The sequence below is a fragment of the Mustelus asterias genome, unplaced genomic scaffold, assembly GCF_964213995.1.
Source record: "Mustelus asterias unplaced genomic scaffold, sMusAst1.hap1.1 HAP1_SCAFFOLD_773, whole genome shotgun sequence".
Taxonomy (NCBI): Eukaryota; Metazoa; Chordata; class Chondrichthyes; order Carcharhiniformes; family Triakidae; genus Mustelus; species Mustelus asterias.
Genome location: NW_027590720.1, coordinates 56,831 through 72,160, shown reverse-complemented (window position 1 = coordinate 72,160; position 15,330 = coordinate 56,831). Strand labels below are relative to the sequence as shown.

Genomic DNA, 15,330 nt, shown 5'->3' with positions numbered 1-15,330 from the left:
CCTTGAATAAAACAGGGAATGGCCCATTTTTTATTGCCCCGCTCCTCACCCCCACAAGAAAGTCCCTCAGGACTGACGTTGGTGGTTAATGAATAAGAAAGAGAATGTTCTTTTCATGGCATGGGGATGTCACTGGCAAGGCCAGCATTTGTTGCCCATTATGAGTTGCTGAGTGCCTTGCTGGAGCTGTTTGGTTATCTAGGATTGCAACGGGATCTTGATCAATTGGGCCAGTGGGCTGATGACTGGAGTTTAATTTGGATAAATGCAAGGTGATGCATTTTGATAGATCGAACCAGGACAGGACTTACTCAGTTAATGGTAGGGCATTGGGGAGAGTTACAGAACAAAAAGATCTAGGGGTACATGTTCATAGTTCCTTGAAAGTGGAGTCACAGGTGGACAGAGTGGTGAAGAAGGCATTCGACATGCTTCGTTTCATTGGTCAGAACATTGAATACAGGAGTTGGGACGTCTTGTTGAAGTTGTACAAGACATTGGTAAGGCTACACTTGGAATACCAGAGTTCTGGTCACCCTATTATAGAAAGGATATTATTAAACTAGAAAGAGTGCAGAAAAGATTTACTAGGATGCTACTGGGACTTGCTGGATTGAGTTAGAAGGAGAGGCTGGATAGACTAGGACTTTTTTCTCTGGAGCGTAGGAGGCTGAGGGCTGATCTTATAGAGGCCTATAAAATTATAAAGAACAAAGAAAATTACAGCACAGGAACAGGCCCTTTGGCCCTCCAAGCCTGCACCGACCATGCTGCCCGACTGAACTAAAACCCCCTACCCTTCCGGGGACTGTATCCCTCTATTCCCATCTCATTCATGTACTTGTCAAGACGCCCCTTAAAAGTCACTACTGTATCCGCTTCCACTACCTCCCCCGGCAACGAGTTCCAGGCACCCACCATTCTCTGTGTAAAAAAATCTGCCTTGTACATCTCCTTTAAACCTTCCCATTCGCACCTTAAACCTGTGCCCCCTAGTAATTGACTCTTCCACCCTGGGAAAAAGCTTCTGACTATCCACTCTGTCCATGCCTCTCATTATCTTGTAGACTTCTATCAGGTCTCCCCTCAACCTCTGTCGCTCCAGCGAGAACAAACCAAGTTTCTCCAATTTCTCCTCATAGCTAATGCCCTCCATACCAGGCAGCATCCTGGTAAATCTTTTCTGTACCCTCTCCAAAGCCTCCACATCCTTCTGGTAGTGTGGCGACCAGAATTGAACACTATATTCCAAGTGCGGCCTAACTAAGGTTCTATAAAGCTGCAACATGACTTGCCAATTTTTAAACTCAATACCTCAATACCGATGAAGGCAAGCATGCCATATGCCTTCTTGACTACCTTCTCCACCTGCATTGCCACTTTCAGTGACTTGTATACCTGTACATCCAGATCCCTTTGTCTATCAATACTCTTAAGGGTTCTGCCATTTACTGTATATTTCCTATCTGTATTAGACCTTCCAAAATGCATTACCTCACGTTTGTCTGGATTAAACTTCATCTGCCATCTCTCCGCCCAAGTCTCCAACTGATCTATATCCTGCTGTATCCTGTGATGGTCCTCATCGCTATCCGCAAATCCACCAACCGTTGTGTCGCCCGCAAACTTACTAATCAATCCACTTACATTTTCCTCCAAATCGTTTATATACATTACAAACAGCAAAGGTCTCAGCACTGATCCCTGAGGAACGTCACTTGTCACAGCCCTCCATTCAGAAATGCACCCTTCCACTGCTACCCTCTGTCTCCTTTGACCAAGCCAGTTTTGTATCCACCTTGCCAGCTCACCTCTGATCCCATGCGACTTCACCTTCTCCACCAGTCTGCCATGCGGGACCTCTGCCATGAGAGGCATAGATCAGCTAGATAGTCAACATCTTTTCCCAAAGATAGGGGAGTCTAAAACTAGAGGACATAGGTTTAAGGGGAGCGATACAAAAGGGTCCAGAGGGGCAATTTTTTCACACACAGGGTGGTGAGTGTCTGGAACAAGCTGCCAGAAGTAGTAGTAGAGGTGGGTACAATTTTGTCTTTTAAAAAACGTTTAGACAGTTACATGGGTAAGATGGGTATAGAGGGATATGGGTCAAACGTGGGCAGTTGGGACTAGCTTAGCGGTTTCAAAAAAAAAGGGCGGCATGGACAAGTTGGGCTAAGTTTGCGACCTGTTTCCATGCTGTAAACCTCTATGACTCTGTTCTGGGTCTGGCGTCACCTGTAGGCCAGACCAGGTAAGGTCTTTATGGGTGACTGGGGAGTTTGCACGTCTTCCCTGTTTCTGTGTGGGTTTCCTCCGGGTGCTCCCATTTCTTCCCACAGTCTGAAAGACGTACTGGTTAGGTGGATTGGCCATGCTATAGTGTCCCTTAGTGTCTCGAGATGTGTAGGTGAGGGGGATTACCAGGGCAAATATGTGGGGCCACGGGAATAGGGCCTGGGTGGGGTTTTCTGTTGGAAAGTCCCCCGAGTATTAGCCTGGGCCTTGGGATTACTCGTCCAGTGATATTACCACGACATGACTGTCACTCTGCGAGGGTGGGAGGATGAAAATCTGCCTGTCGAAGGTGGGGGCCAACTGAATCTCTCTGTCCCGGAGGCCCCAAGTTGATGATGGATAACTTGTAATAGTGGATGGGGTTATGATGCTTCATGGCCAGTTCCCGCATTCCCTGATGGATGTCAGAAGCTGAGCAAAGCCCGAGACGGGGGAGGGGGTTTATCTCCATTCAAGGGCTGAGGTTGCTCTGATAATAAAGGTATTGAAAATAATAAGCTTTCACCATAAATTAAGAACTGCTTCCACTGTTGGGAGGCTTAAGTTACAAGACATTTCATGTATGTGGCAAGAGGCAGTGGGGATGTGCTTTGTCTGCAGTGAGTTCGAATCTGGTACGCACTGCCTGAAAAACCAAGACGACAAAAAGTAGGAGCAGTAATAGACAGTAAGACCCATCGAGCCTGCTCCTCTTAACTCCAAATTCCTCGCTGTTCCCCATATCCCGGAAGATGAAAGGTCAGTCTATCCCAGCCTTGACTGACTTCAAGGGCATAGCATCCACAACCCTCTGGGGTAGAGAATTCCAAAGATTCACAACCCTTTGAGTAAAGAAATTTCTCACCCGTGGAGCCTAAGCGATCCGCTCCGTAATCCCTAGACAGTGCACCCCCCTCACACCCACCATGTTTTAGATTCCTCGCCCAGCAGAGATGATCTCTCAGCATGCACCCTGTCAAACTCTTTCACAATCTTGTACGTTTCAATGAGATTGCCTCTCATTCTTTGAAACCCCGGGGAATTGTTGAATCCCCCTCTGTCAACATCCTAGTGGTTACTATTTACCAGAAACTGAACTGGATCAGTCATAGAAATACTGTGTCGAAAAGAGCACGTCAGAGGGTGTGAATTCTGCTGAGAGTAACTCACCTCCTGACTTCCCAAAGCCTGTCCGCACCATCTATAAGGTACAAGTTAGGAGTGTGATGGAATTCTCTCCGCTTGCCTGAATGAGTGTGGCTCCAACAACACTCGAGGCGTGACACCGTCTGGGACAAAGCAGCCCTGCTTGATTGCCACCCCATCCACCACTTTCAACCCCCAATCCCTCCATCGGCGATATACAATGGCAGTTCTGCATCTCATCTACAAAATGCACTGCAGGAACTCAGCAAGGCTCCTTCGACAGCACCTGCCAAACCCACCATCTCCATCACCTACAAGGGCAGCAGATGTATGGGAACACCATCTGCAAGTTTCCTTCCGAGCCACACACCATCCTGACTTGGGACTATCAGCAGTTCCTTCATTGTCCCTGGGTCCAAATTCTGGAACTCCCTCCCTAACTGCACTGTGGGTGTACCAACACCACAAGGGGACTGTAACGGTTTAAGATGGAGGTTCACCCACCATCTCAAGGGACAATTAGGGATGGGTAATAAATACTGGCCTGGCCAGCGGACACCTGCATCCTGTGGAAGAAACATTTGGAGCAATTAAGAGTAGCCAATTGCTGTTGAGTCAGGTATAGGCCAGACCGAATAAGGACAGCAGATTTCCCCCTCTGAAGGACATTCAAGATTTTTTTGTGGATGTACTGACCCTCTGACAGTGCAACACTCCCTCAGTAGAGAGACCCGTTAGAGAGAATCTTCATTACAAGGGAGGAAGTGTTAGGTTTTTTAGGTAACATTAAAACTGACAAATCTCCAGGGCCTGATGGCATCTATCCTAGACTGCTCAGGGAGACGAGAGATGTAATTGCTGGGCCTCTGACGGAAATCTTTGTCTCTTCATTGGACACAGGTGAGGTCCCTGAGGATTGGAGAATAGCGAATGTGGTACCGTTATTTAAGAAGGGTCGCAGGGATAACCCGGGTAATTATAGACCAGTGAGCTTGACTTCCGTGGTAGGGAAGTTGTTGGAGAGGATTCTTAGAGACAAGATGTATGCGCATTTAGAACGGAACAATCTCATTAGTGACAGACAGCATGGTTTTGTAAGAGGGAGGTCGTGCCTTACAAATTAGGTGGAGTTTTTTGAGGAAGTGACAAAAACGGTTGACGAAGGAAGGGCCGTGGATGTCGTCTATATGGATTTCAGTAAGGCATTTGACAAAGTCCCTCATGGCAGGTTGGTTAAGAAGGTTAAGGGCTCATGGGATACAAGGAGAGGTGGCTAGATGGGTAGAAAACTGGCTTGGCCACAGGAAACAGAGGGTAACAGTCGAAGGGTCTTTTTCCGGCTGGAGGTCTGTGACCAGTGGTGTTCCACAGGGCTCTGTACTGGGACCTCTGCTATTTGTGATATATATACATGATTTGGAAGAAGGTGTAACTGGTGTTATCAGCAAGTTTGCGGATGACACAAAGATGGCTGGACTTGCGGATAGCGATGAACATTGTCGGACAATACAGCAGGATATAGATAGGCTGGAAAATTGGGCGGAGAAATGGCAGATGGAATTTAATCCAGATAAATGCGAAGTGATGCATTTTGGAAGAACTAATGTAGGGCGAGTTATACAATAAATGGCAGAGCCATCAAGAGTATAGAAACACGGAGGGACCGAGGTGTGCAAGTCCACAAATCCTTGAAGGTGGCAATACAGGTGGAGAAGGTGGTGAAGAAGGCATATGGTATGCTTGCCTTTATAGGACGGGGTATAGAGTTTAAAAGCTGGAGTCTGATGTTGCCGCTGTATAGAACGCTGGTTAGGCCACATTTGGAGTACTGCGTCCAGTTCTGGTCGCCGCACTACCAGAAGGACGTGGAGGCTTTAGAGAGAGTGCAGAGAAGGTTTACCAGGATGTTGCCTGGTATGGAGGGTCTTAGCTATGAGGAGAGATTGGGTAAACTGGGCTTGTTCTCCCCGGAAAGACGGAGAATAAGGGGAGACCTAATAAAGGTGTACAAAATTATGAAGGGCATAGATAGGGTGAACAGTGGGAAGCTTTTTCCCAGGTCGGAGGTGACGATCACGAGGGGTCACGGGCTCAAGGTGAGAGGGGCGAGGCATAACTCAGATATCAGAGGGATGTTTTTTACACAGAGAGTGGTGGGGGCCTGGAATGCGCTGCCAAGTAGGGTTGTGGAGGCAGACACGCTGGCATCGTTTAAGACTTACCTGGATAGTCACATGAGCAGTCTGGGAATGGAGGGATACAAACAAATGGTCTAGTTGGACCAATGAGTGGCACAGGCTTGGAGGGCCGAAGGACCTGTTTCCTGTGCTGTACTGTTCTTTGTTCTTTGTAACTAGTAGTGTTGGCCGAGGAGAACCAGTGGATGTGGTTTATTTAGACTTTCGGAAGTCTTTCGACAAGGTATCTCGTTACAGACTACTATGTAAAGTTAAAGCACATGGGATTGCAGATAATGTCTTGAGATGGACCGGAAAGCTGGTTAGCAGATAGGAAGCAAAGAGTTGGCATAAATGGGTCTTTTTCCAATTGGCAGTCAGTAACTGGTGGGGTACCCACAGGGATCTGTGCTAGGACCCCAACTGTTCACATTATATATTAATGACTTGGAAGAGGGAACTGAATGTAATATTTCTAAATTTATTTATTAGTCACAAGTCTTACATTAACACTGCAATGAAGTTACTGTGAAAATCCCTCGTCACCACACTCTGGGTACATTGAGGGAGAATTTAGCATGGCCAATGCACCCTAACCAGCGCATCTTTCAGACTGGGAGGAAACCGGAGCACCCGGAAGAAACCCACGCAGACATGGGAAGAATGTGCAAACTCCGCACAGACAGTGACCCACTGGGATTTGAATCCGGGTCCCTGGTGCTGTGAGGCAGCAGTGCTAACCACTGTGCTGCCCTTTGCAGATGATACAAAGTTGGGTGGGAGGGTGAGCTGTGAGGAGGATGCAGAGACGGAACGGGGACTGCAATGACCACCAAGGTAGGTGGTGTTGTGGATAGTTTGGAGGGATGTCAGAAGTTGCAGCGAGACATTGATAGAATGCAAGACTGGGCGGAGAAGTGGCAGATGGACTTCAACCCGGATAAGTGTGTAGTGATCCATTTTGGCAGATCCAATGGGATGAAGCAGCAGTATAATATGAAGGGTACCATTCTTAGCAGTGTAGAGGATCAGAAGGACCTTGGGGTCCGGGTCCATAGGACTCTGAAATCGGCCTCGCAGGTGGAGGATGCGGTCAAGAAGGCGTACGGCGTACTAGCCTTCATTAATCGAGGGATTGAGTTTAGGAGTCGGGAGATAATGCTGCAGCTTTATAGGACCCTGGTTAGACCCCACTTGGAGTACTGCGCGCAGTTCTGGTCACCTCATTACAGGAAAGATGTTGAAGCCATTGAAAGGGTGCAGAGGAGATTTACAAGGATGTTGCCTGGATTGGGGGGCATGCCTTATGAGGATAGGTTGAGGGAGCTTGGTCTCTTCTCCCTGGAGAGACGAAGGATGAGAGGTGACCTGATAGAGGTTTACAAGATGTTGAGAGGTCTGGATAGGGTAGACTCTCAGAGGCTATTTCCAAGGGCTGAAATGGTTGCTACGAGAGGACACAGGTTTAAGGTGCTGGGGGGTAGGTACAGAGGAGATGTCAGGGGGTAAGTTTTTCACTCAGAGGGTGGTGGGTGAGTGGAATCGGCTGACGTCGGTGGTGGTGGAGGCAAACTCGTTGGGGTCTTTTAAGAGACTTCTGGATGAGTACATGGGATTTAATGGGATTGAGGGCTATAGATAGGCCTAGAGGTAGGGATATGATCGGCGCAACTTGTGGGCCGAAGGGCCTGTTTGTGCTGTGGCTTTCTATGTTCTATATGCAATGGTTTAAGCTGGAGGTTCACCCACCGTCTTTAAGGGGCAATTAGGGAATGGGTAATAAATGCTGGCCTGGCCAGTGTGGGGCAGCACGGTGGCACCGTGGTCAGCACTGCTGCTTCATAGCTCGATTCCCGGCTTGGATCACTGTCTGTGTGGAGTTTGCACATTCTCCCCGTGTCTGTGTGGGTTTCCTCCGGGTGCTCCAGTTTCCTCCCACAGTCCAAAGATGTGTGGATTAGGCTGATTGGCCAGGCTAAATTGCCCCTTAGTGTCAGGGGGGACTAGCTCGGGTAACAATGTAGGGGGGGATGGTGATAGGACCTGGGTGGGATTGTGATCGGTGTAGACTCGATGGGCCGAATGGCCTCCTTCTGCACTGCAGGGATTCTATGATTCTAGATGCTTCAGTGTGATTTGGACAGGCTGAGTGTGTGGGCATCTGCATGGCAGATGCAGTATAATGTGGATAAATGTGAGGTTATCCACTTTGGTAGCAATAACAGGAAGACAGATTATTACGTGAATGGGTGTAAATTGAGAGAGGTGGATACTCGCCAGACCCTGGAGTCCTTGTGCATCAGTCGCTGAAAGTAAGCGCGCAGGTACAGCAGGCAGTAAAGAAGGCAAATGGTATGTTGCCCTTCATAGCGAGAGGATTTGAGTATAGGGATAGGGATGTTTTGCTGCAATTGTATAGGGCGTTGGTGAGGCGTATTGTGTGCGGTTTTGATGTCCTTATCTGAGGAAGGATGTCCTTGCTATAGAGGGAGTACAGTGAAGGTTTACCAGGCTGATTCCTGGGATGGCAGGTCTGTCATAGGAGGAGAGACTAAGTGGGTTAGGATTATATTCACTGGAGTTTAGAAGAGTGAGAGGGGATCTCATAGAAACTTATAAAATTCTAACAGGATTAGACAGGGTAGATTCAGAAAGAATGTTCCCGATGGTGGGGGGAGTCCAGAACTAGGGGTCAGAGTTTGAGGATAAGGGGTAAACCTTTTAGAACTGAGGTGAGGAGAAATTTCTTCACCCAGAGGGTGGTGAATGTGTGGAATTCACTCCCACAGAAAGTAGCTGAGGCCAAAACGTTGTGTGATTTCAAGAAGAAATTAGATATAGCTCTTGGGGCTAACAGGAATGAGAGAAGGGGGGGGATTATGATGTTGAATTTGATGATCAGCCATGATCAAAATGAATGGCGGAGCAGGCTTGAAAGGCTGAATGGCCGCCTCCTGCTTCTAGTTTATATGTTGCTATGTAACTAGTTGGGTTTTTAATAATTTGGTACTTTAATGGTCACCATTTTTGAGACCAGTCTGTTATTTCAGATTTAATTAAATTTAACTTCTCCTGCTGCTTCGATGGGTCTCCAGAGTGTGACCCCAGGTTTCTGGATTACCCGTCTAGTAACATTACCACTGCGCTACTGTTCTTTTGAATTCCAAGTAAAACTGTTTAAGATTGTTGCAGTAAGTTCTTTTTTGGGATCTATTTTCCTTTGCACTGAGAGTTGGCTTCATTGCTGACACGCATGCATCGCAAACCCTTGGTAGGGAAGTTTGGATTATTGGTGTTTTGTTTTCAGATGTGTTGGTATGGTGATTTCCCGAACATTCCCTACATGGCATTCAGTTGTGGCTAAGCTGAGATGAACTCAGAATTTTCAGTGTTAGTGGGTTTAACTCCCACGTGGCTACGATTCTGGTCCTTGATCTGGCTGGGACCAGCAGCTGTAGTGGTAGGAGTGCCTAACATATAGAAATATTGAAACTAGAAGCAAGTGGAGGCCATTCGGCTCTTCCAGTCTGCTTCGCCATTCATTTTGATCATGGTTGATCATCAAATTCAATATCCCGATATCCCCATCCCACCATATCCCTCGATCCCTTTAGCCCCTAGAGCTATACCTACTTTCTTCGTGAAATCACACAACGTTTTGGCCTCAACTACTTTCTGTGGGAGTGAATTCCACACATTCACCACCTTCTGGGTGAAGAAATTTCTCCTCACCTCAGTCCTAAACTATGACTCCTAGTTCTGGACTCCCCCACCATCGGGAACATTATTTCTGAATCTACCCTGTCTAATCCTGTTAGAATTTTATAAGTTTCTATGAGATTCTCCCCCCCCCCCCCCCCCCCCCCCCTCCTCATATGACAGACCTGCCATCCCAGGAATCAGCCTGGTAAACCTTCGCTGTGCTCCCTCTACAGCAAGGACATCCTTCCTCAGATAGGGACACCAAAACTGTGCACAATACTCCAGGTGTGACCTCACCAACACCCTGTACAATTGCAGCAAAACATCCCTATCCTCAAATCCTCTCGCTATGAAGGCCAACATACCATTTGCCGCCTTTACTGCCTGCTGTACCTGCGCGCTTACTTTCAGCGACTGATGCACGAGGACTCCAAGGTCTGGCTGAGTATCCGCCTCTCCCAATTTACACCCATTTACGTAATAATCTGTCTTCATATTATTGCTATCAAAGTGGATAATCTCACATTTATCCACAATATGCTGCATCTGCCTTGCAGATGCCCACACACTCAGCCTGTCCAAATCACACTGAAGCATCTCTGCATCCTCCTCACAGCTCACCCTCCCACCCAACTTTGTATCATCTGCAAATCTGGAGATAATACATTCAGTTCCCGCTTCCAAATCATTAATACATAGTGTGAACAGTTGGGGTCCTAGCACAGATCCCTGTGGCATCCCCACTCGTCACTGCCTGCCAATCAGAAAAAGACCCATTTATACCAACGGCTATGGTGTAACCAAGGTATTTTTTGAAAAGTAGTTTTAACAGGATTGAGCATCGCTGGCTGGGCTAGGATTTGTTGTTCGTCCCTTTCTGCCCTCCATTTCAGAGGGCATTTGCGAGGCAATCACATTGCTGTAGGTCTGGAGTCACATGTAGGCCAGATTTCCTTCCCTAAAGAACCTGGATCACCAGATCTTGCTGTGGGCCTCTGGGTTACAAGTCCAGTGACTGCCTCCCCCCTCACCAAATGAATTCCTGGGCTAGAGGGATTGTCCTGTGAGCAAAGATTAAATGGAGTTGGGCCGTTATTCTCTGGAGTTTAGAAGAGAATGAGAGGTGATCGAATATATAAAGTTAATTGTGGGTTTTACAGGATAGATGTAGGAAGGATGTTTTCTTGCTGCTGGGGTCAAAAACCAGGGAGCATCGTCTAGGAATAAGAGGGAGGCCATTTGGGACTGAGATAAGGAGGAATTTCTTCACTGACGGTAGCGAATCCTTGGAATTCTCTGTCTCACGGGGCTGTGGAAGCTTCATCACGATGTTCAGAACTGGGATTTTTGTCATTCGTGTGTGGGATTGTGGGGCCGGCATAATCGAGGACCCCACGCACCCCGCACGTTCTCTCTTCCACCTTCTTCCGTCGGGAAAAAGGCACAAAAGTCTGAGGTCACATACCAACCGACTCAAGAACAGCTTCTTCCCTGCTGCTGTCAGACTTTTGAATGGACCTATCTCGCATTAGGGCGGCACGGTAGCACAGTGGTTAGCACTGCTGCTTCACAGCTCCAGGAACCTGGGTTCGATTCCTGGCTTGGGCCACTGTCTGTGTGGAGTTTGCACATTCTCCTCGTGTCTGCGTGGGTTTCCTCCGGGTGCTCCGGTTTCCTCCCGCAGTCCAAAGATGTGTGGGTTAGGTTGACTGGCCATGCTAAAAATTGCCCTTAGTGTCCTGAGATGCGTAGGTTAGACGGATTAGTGGGTAAAATATGTAGGGATATGGGGGTAGGGCCTGAGTGGGATTGTGGTCGGTGCAGACTCGATGGGCCGAATGGCCTCCTTCTGTACTGTAGGGTTTCTATGATTTCTATGATGATTAAGTTGATTTTTCTCTACACCCTAGCTCTGACTGTAACACGGCATTCTGCACTCTCCCCTTTCCTTCTCTACGAACGGTATGCTTTGTCTGTATAGCGCGCAAGAAACAATACTTTTCACTGTATCCCAATACATGTGACAATAAATCAAATCAAGACATGGGTGTCGCTGGCTGGCCAGCATTTGCCCATCGGGGAGGCGATGGCCTAGTGGTATTATCACTAGACGATTAATCCATAAATCCAGCTAATGTTCTGGGGACCCGGCTTCGAATCCCGCCACGGCAGATGGTGGAATTTGAAGCCAATAAAAAAATACCTGGAATTAAGAATCTGCTGATGACCCTGAAAGCTGGTGAGCTGCAACTGCGTTGAAAGACAGTGAATGTTTCTTATGTGAGGAAGCCGATGAGTTTTTATTGGCTAGCCAAAGCAACTGCAATCAGCCGGGACAGGCAGATACACTGGTAAATATTTTACCCAGTCAGGTTTTGAGTTGTAACCTTTTTAGTGCTTGCAGTCAGTGCTGATGTGACTGTACTTTTCAAGGGGGAGGAATACTTCCTGTCGGTTAAGTTGAGCTATTTATTGACATAACCATTTTTGAAAAGAAAAACGCAGCCAGAATGTGTCCTAAGCTGAGGCAACTGTCCTTTCTCATCCTGTGCAGCCTGCTGACTGCCGAGGTCTGATTGATAAACTAAAGGCCTGCAATGATGAACAGCTCCTGACAGAACTTCAGCAGATCAAGACATGGAACATTGGGAAGGTAGGGCTTGCTGCCTGTGTGCCGGGGGGGGGGGGGGGGGGGGGGGGGAGCTGCCTGTGTGCCGGGGGGGGGGGGGGGGGGGGGGAGCTGCCTGTGTGCCGGGGGGGGGGGGGGGGGGGGGGGGAGCTGCCTGTGTGCCGGGGGGGGGGGGGGGGGGGGGGAGCTGCCTGTGTGCCCGGGGGGGGGAGCTGTCTGTGTGCCGGGGGGGGGGGGGGGGGGGGGGGAGCTGTCTGTGTGCCGGGGGGGGGGGAGCTGTCTGTGTGCCGGGCGGGGGGGGGAGCTGCCTGTGTGCCGGGGGAGGAGCTGCCTGTGTGCCGGGGAGTGGGGGGGGGGGGGGGGGGGAAGCTGTCTGTGTGCGGGGGGGTAGCGGGGGGAGCTGTTTGTGTGCCGGGGGTGTGTGCGGGGGAGCTGTCTGTGTGCCGGGGGGGGGGCTGTCTGTGTGCGGGGGGGGGGAGGGTGAGGAGCTGCGGGGGGGAGGGTGGGAGCTGCCTGTGTGAGGGGGGGGGAGGGGGAGCTGTCTGTGTGCGGGGGGCTAGTGGGGGAGCGGGGGAGGGGGGGGGGGGAAGAGCTGCCTGTGTGCGGGGGGAGGGGGTTGTCCTGGAAGTGGTCATTGTGGTGTGGTTGCCTCTATGGTAAATACATTTAAATCGAAGGCTGGATCTGTTACCTGGAGCATCCGGAGCTTGAGATGCCAGCATACACAGCCTTGTCCGTGGCTCACAAGCTTTGCTGGTGTCCCCTCTTCCGTCAGAAGTCTAACAACACCAGGTTAAATTCCAACAGGTTTGTTTGGTAGCAAAAGCCACTAACTTTCGGAACAGGCTGTTCCTTCATCAGGTCGGTGGGGGATCGTCCCCTCTTCCACCAGCTACCTTCAACCTGTTTTTTGAGTGCTTTTTTTGCATGTTGCTGTCAGCTTTCGTTCTGCACACATTACCACAAATGCACGAGTACAACATTTCTTGGTAACTTGGGAGCCCATAGTTAATCAGTGCTCTCGTCATGGCAACGCCTCAACCAATCAGGGTGGACTTGCGTCCTTTTCTCCCGCAGTATAAATTGTGATCATCTGAAATTTGGCATTCTTATGTTTGTCCAAATGAGTGTGGGATCAAAAGCATCGGTGGCATGTCTTTTTTAAGCATTTCTATCACCTTTCAGATCCTCGGGACATTGGACTGTCAATGAAATACTTTTTGCCACATGGGCACTCCGAGGTGCAGCAGCCAAATTGTGCACAGCAAATTCCCACCACGTGTTATGACCTTGTCCGATGAATTTCTGCTTCAGCCACTAACTATCGAACCCAAACAATACCTGTGGCGCTGAAGGAGGCCATTCGGCCCACTGAGCCTGCACCAACTCTCCGAAAGAGCATCCCACCCCAGCCCTACTCTGTAACCCCACATGTTTACCATGGTTAACTTAATTTTGTTTGTCATCTTGTTCTCTCCACATACTATCTGTATAATTCACTTATTAATTCTGCTTTTCCCATCCTAATTGTGTAGAATTTACAGCACAGCAATGGGCCCAACTGCATAACGGTGTGCTGGTGTTTATGATGCACACAAGCTTCCTCCTCTTCCTCTGCTTCATCTCACCCCATCCACAAATCCTTTCTCCCTCCTGCCCTTGATTGAATATAGACGTATTTAAGGGGAAGTTATTTGCTACTACCTGTCCACGTTCTCTCCATTCTCTGGGTTTTTAAGAAGAATTCTTCTCGAGGTTGCTGTCGGATTTGTTCAGGCCTGCCCTGGCTTCATTGTCTTTGGTTCCCCATCTCCCCTCTCGAACCCATCTGAAGAGACAAAACCAAATCCGAATCTCTCACTTTCTGCCCCTCACTGGCGTTAAGCTGGCTTCAAGAATCAATTGACTTGCAGTTATTATGTTGTTTATTGGACGGGCGGAAGGAATAAAATGCCAAAGGTTGACGCTTGTTGTGAGGGTTTTTTTGGTCCGGAACTGTTGCTCCATCCTTGCTCCTGCTGCTTTCTTTCTCTCAGTGCGAGCTGTACCACTGGGTGGACCTGCTGGACCGGTTCGATGGAATTTTGGCCGACGCTGGGCAGACTGTGGAAACTATGTCCTGGATGTTGGTGTGCGACAGGCCAGAAAACGAGCAGCTCAAAGCTCTCCTGCTGGCTGTCTTAAACTTCACGGCCCTGCTCATTGAGTACAGCTTCTCTCGGCACCTGTACAGTTCCATCGAGGTGAGTGTCGGAGCTGCGTCGCTGCCGGGACTGAAACTGTATTCTAGAACGTGAACAGGATGTGCTTAACTCTTCACTCTTTCTTTCAGCATCTGACTACTTTGTTAGCATCATGTGATATGCAAGTGGTGCTGGCTGTGCTAAATCTGCTGTATGTGTTCAGCAAAAGGTCCAATTATATCACTAGGCTCGGATCTGACAAGAGGACTCCTTTGTTGTCGAGACTACAGCACTTAGCAGAGGTATGTTGTCGGCAGATTTCCTTTTCTCCCTCCCCACCAGCGATGTTCCTTGAACAGGAGATGGCTTGTCCTGACCACTCTGTGTTGCTGCTTGTAAACACACAGCTCAGGGCAGAGACGAGGACTGTTGGCAATCAATACACCCACAGATAAGCCAGACATCTCGGTGACCGGAAGGTGCAGACACGCATGCGCAGACGCGCTCTCTCTCTCGCGCACACACACTCAGACAAACCTGAACACGCGTGCTCACACACACGCACGTGCACTTGTGCTCAGAGGCACACTCGCACTCGCCTCGCGCCCTCGACTTGCCTCAAAGAACAAAGAACAATACAGCACAGGAACAGGCCCTTCGGCCCTCCAAGCCCGCGCCGCTCCCTGGTCGAAACTAGACCATTCTTTTGTATCCCTCCATTCCCACTCCGTTCATATGGCTGTCTAGATAAGTCTTAAACGTTCCCAGTGTGTCCGCCTCCACCACCTTGCCCGGCAGCGCATTCCAGGCCCCCACCACCCTCTGTGTAAAATACGTCCTTCTGATATCCGTGTTAAACCTCCCCCCCCTCACCTTGAACCGATGACCCCTCGTGAACGTCACCACCGACCTGGGAAAAAGCTTCCCACCGTTCACCCTATCTATGCCTTTCATAATTTTATACACCTCTATTAGGTCACCCCTCATCCTCCGTCTTTCCAGTGAGAACAACCCCAGTTTACCCAATCTCTCCTCATAACTAAACCCTTCCATACCAGGCAACATCCTGGTAAACCTCCTCTGCACTCTCTCCAAAGCCTCCATGTCCTTCTGGTAGTGTGGCGACCAGAACTGGGCGCAGTCTTCCAAATGCAGCCGAACCAACATTCTATGCAACTGCAACATCAGACCCCAACTTTTATACTCTATGCCCCGT

The 15,330-nt window shown here is 49.1% G+C and overlaps 1 protein-coding gene across 5 annotated transcripts in view; it reads left to right on the top strand.

The window, feature by feature from the left end:
• The window catches only part of LOC144487398 (E3 ubiquitin-protein ligase HUWE1-like), a 165,256-nt gene that overhangs the window by 94,066 nt on the left and 55,860 nt on the right, over positions 1–15,330 (top strand). For all 5 annotated transcript variants that reach the window (XM_078205490.1, XM_078205486.1, XM_078205487.1 and 2 more), the window contains exons 3-5: positions 11,857–11,955; positions 13,968–14,174; positions 14,264–14,416. In XM_078205490.1, the coding sequence (XP_078061616.1) occupies positions 11,857–11,955; positions 13,968–14,174; positions 14,264–14,416 (459 nt within the window). The remainder of the gene's footprint in view (positions 1–11,856; positions 11,956–13,967; positions 14,175–14,263; positions 14,417–15,330) is intronic.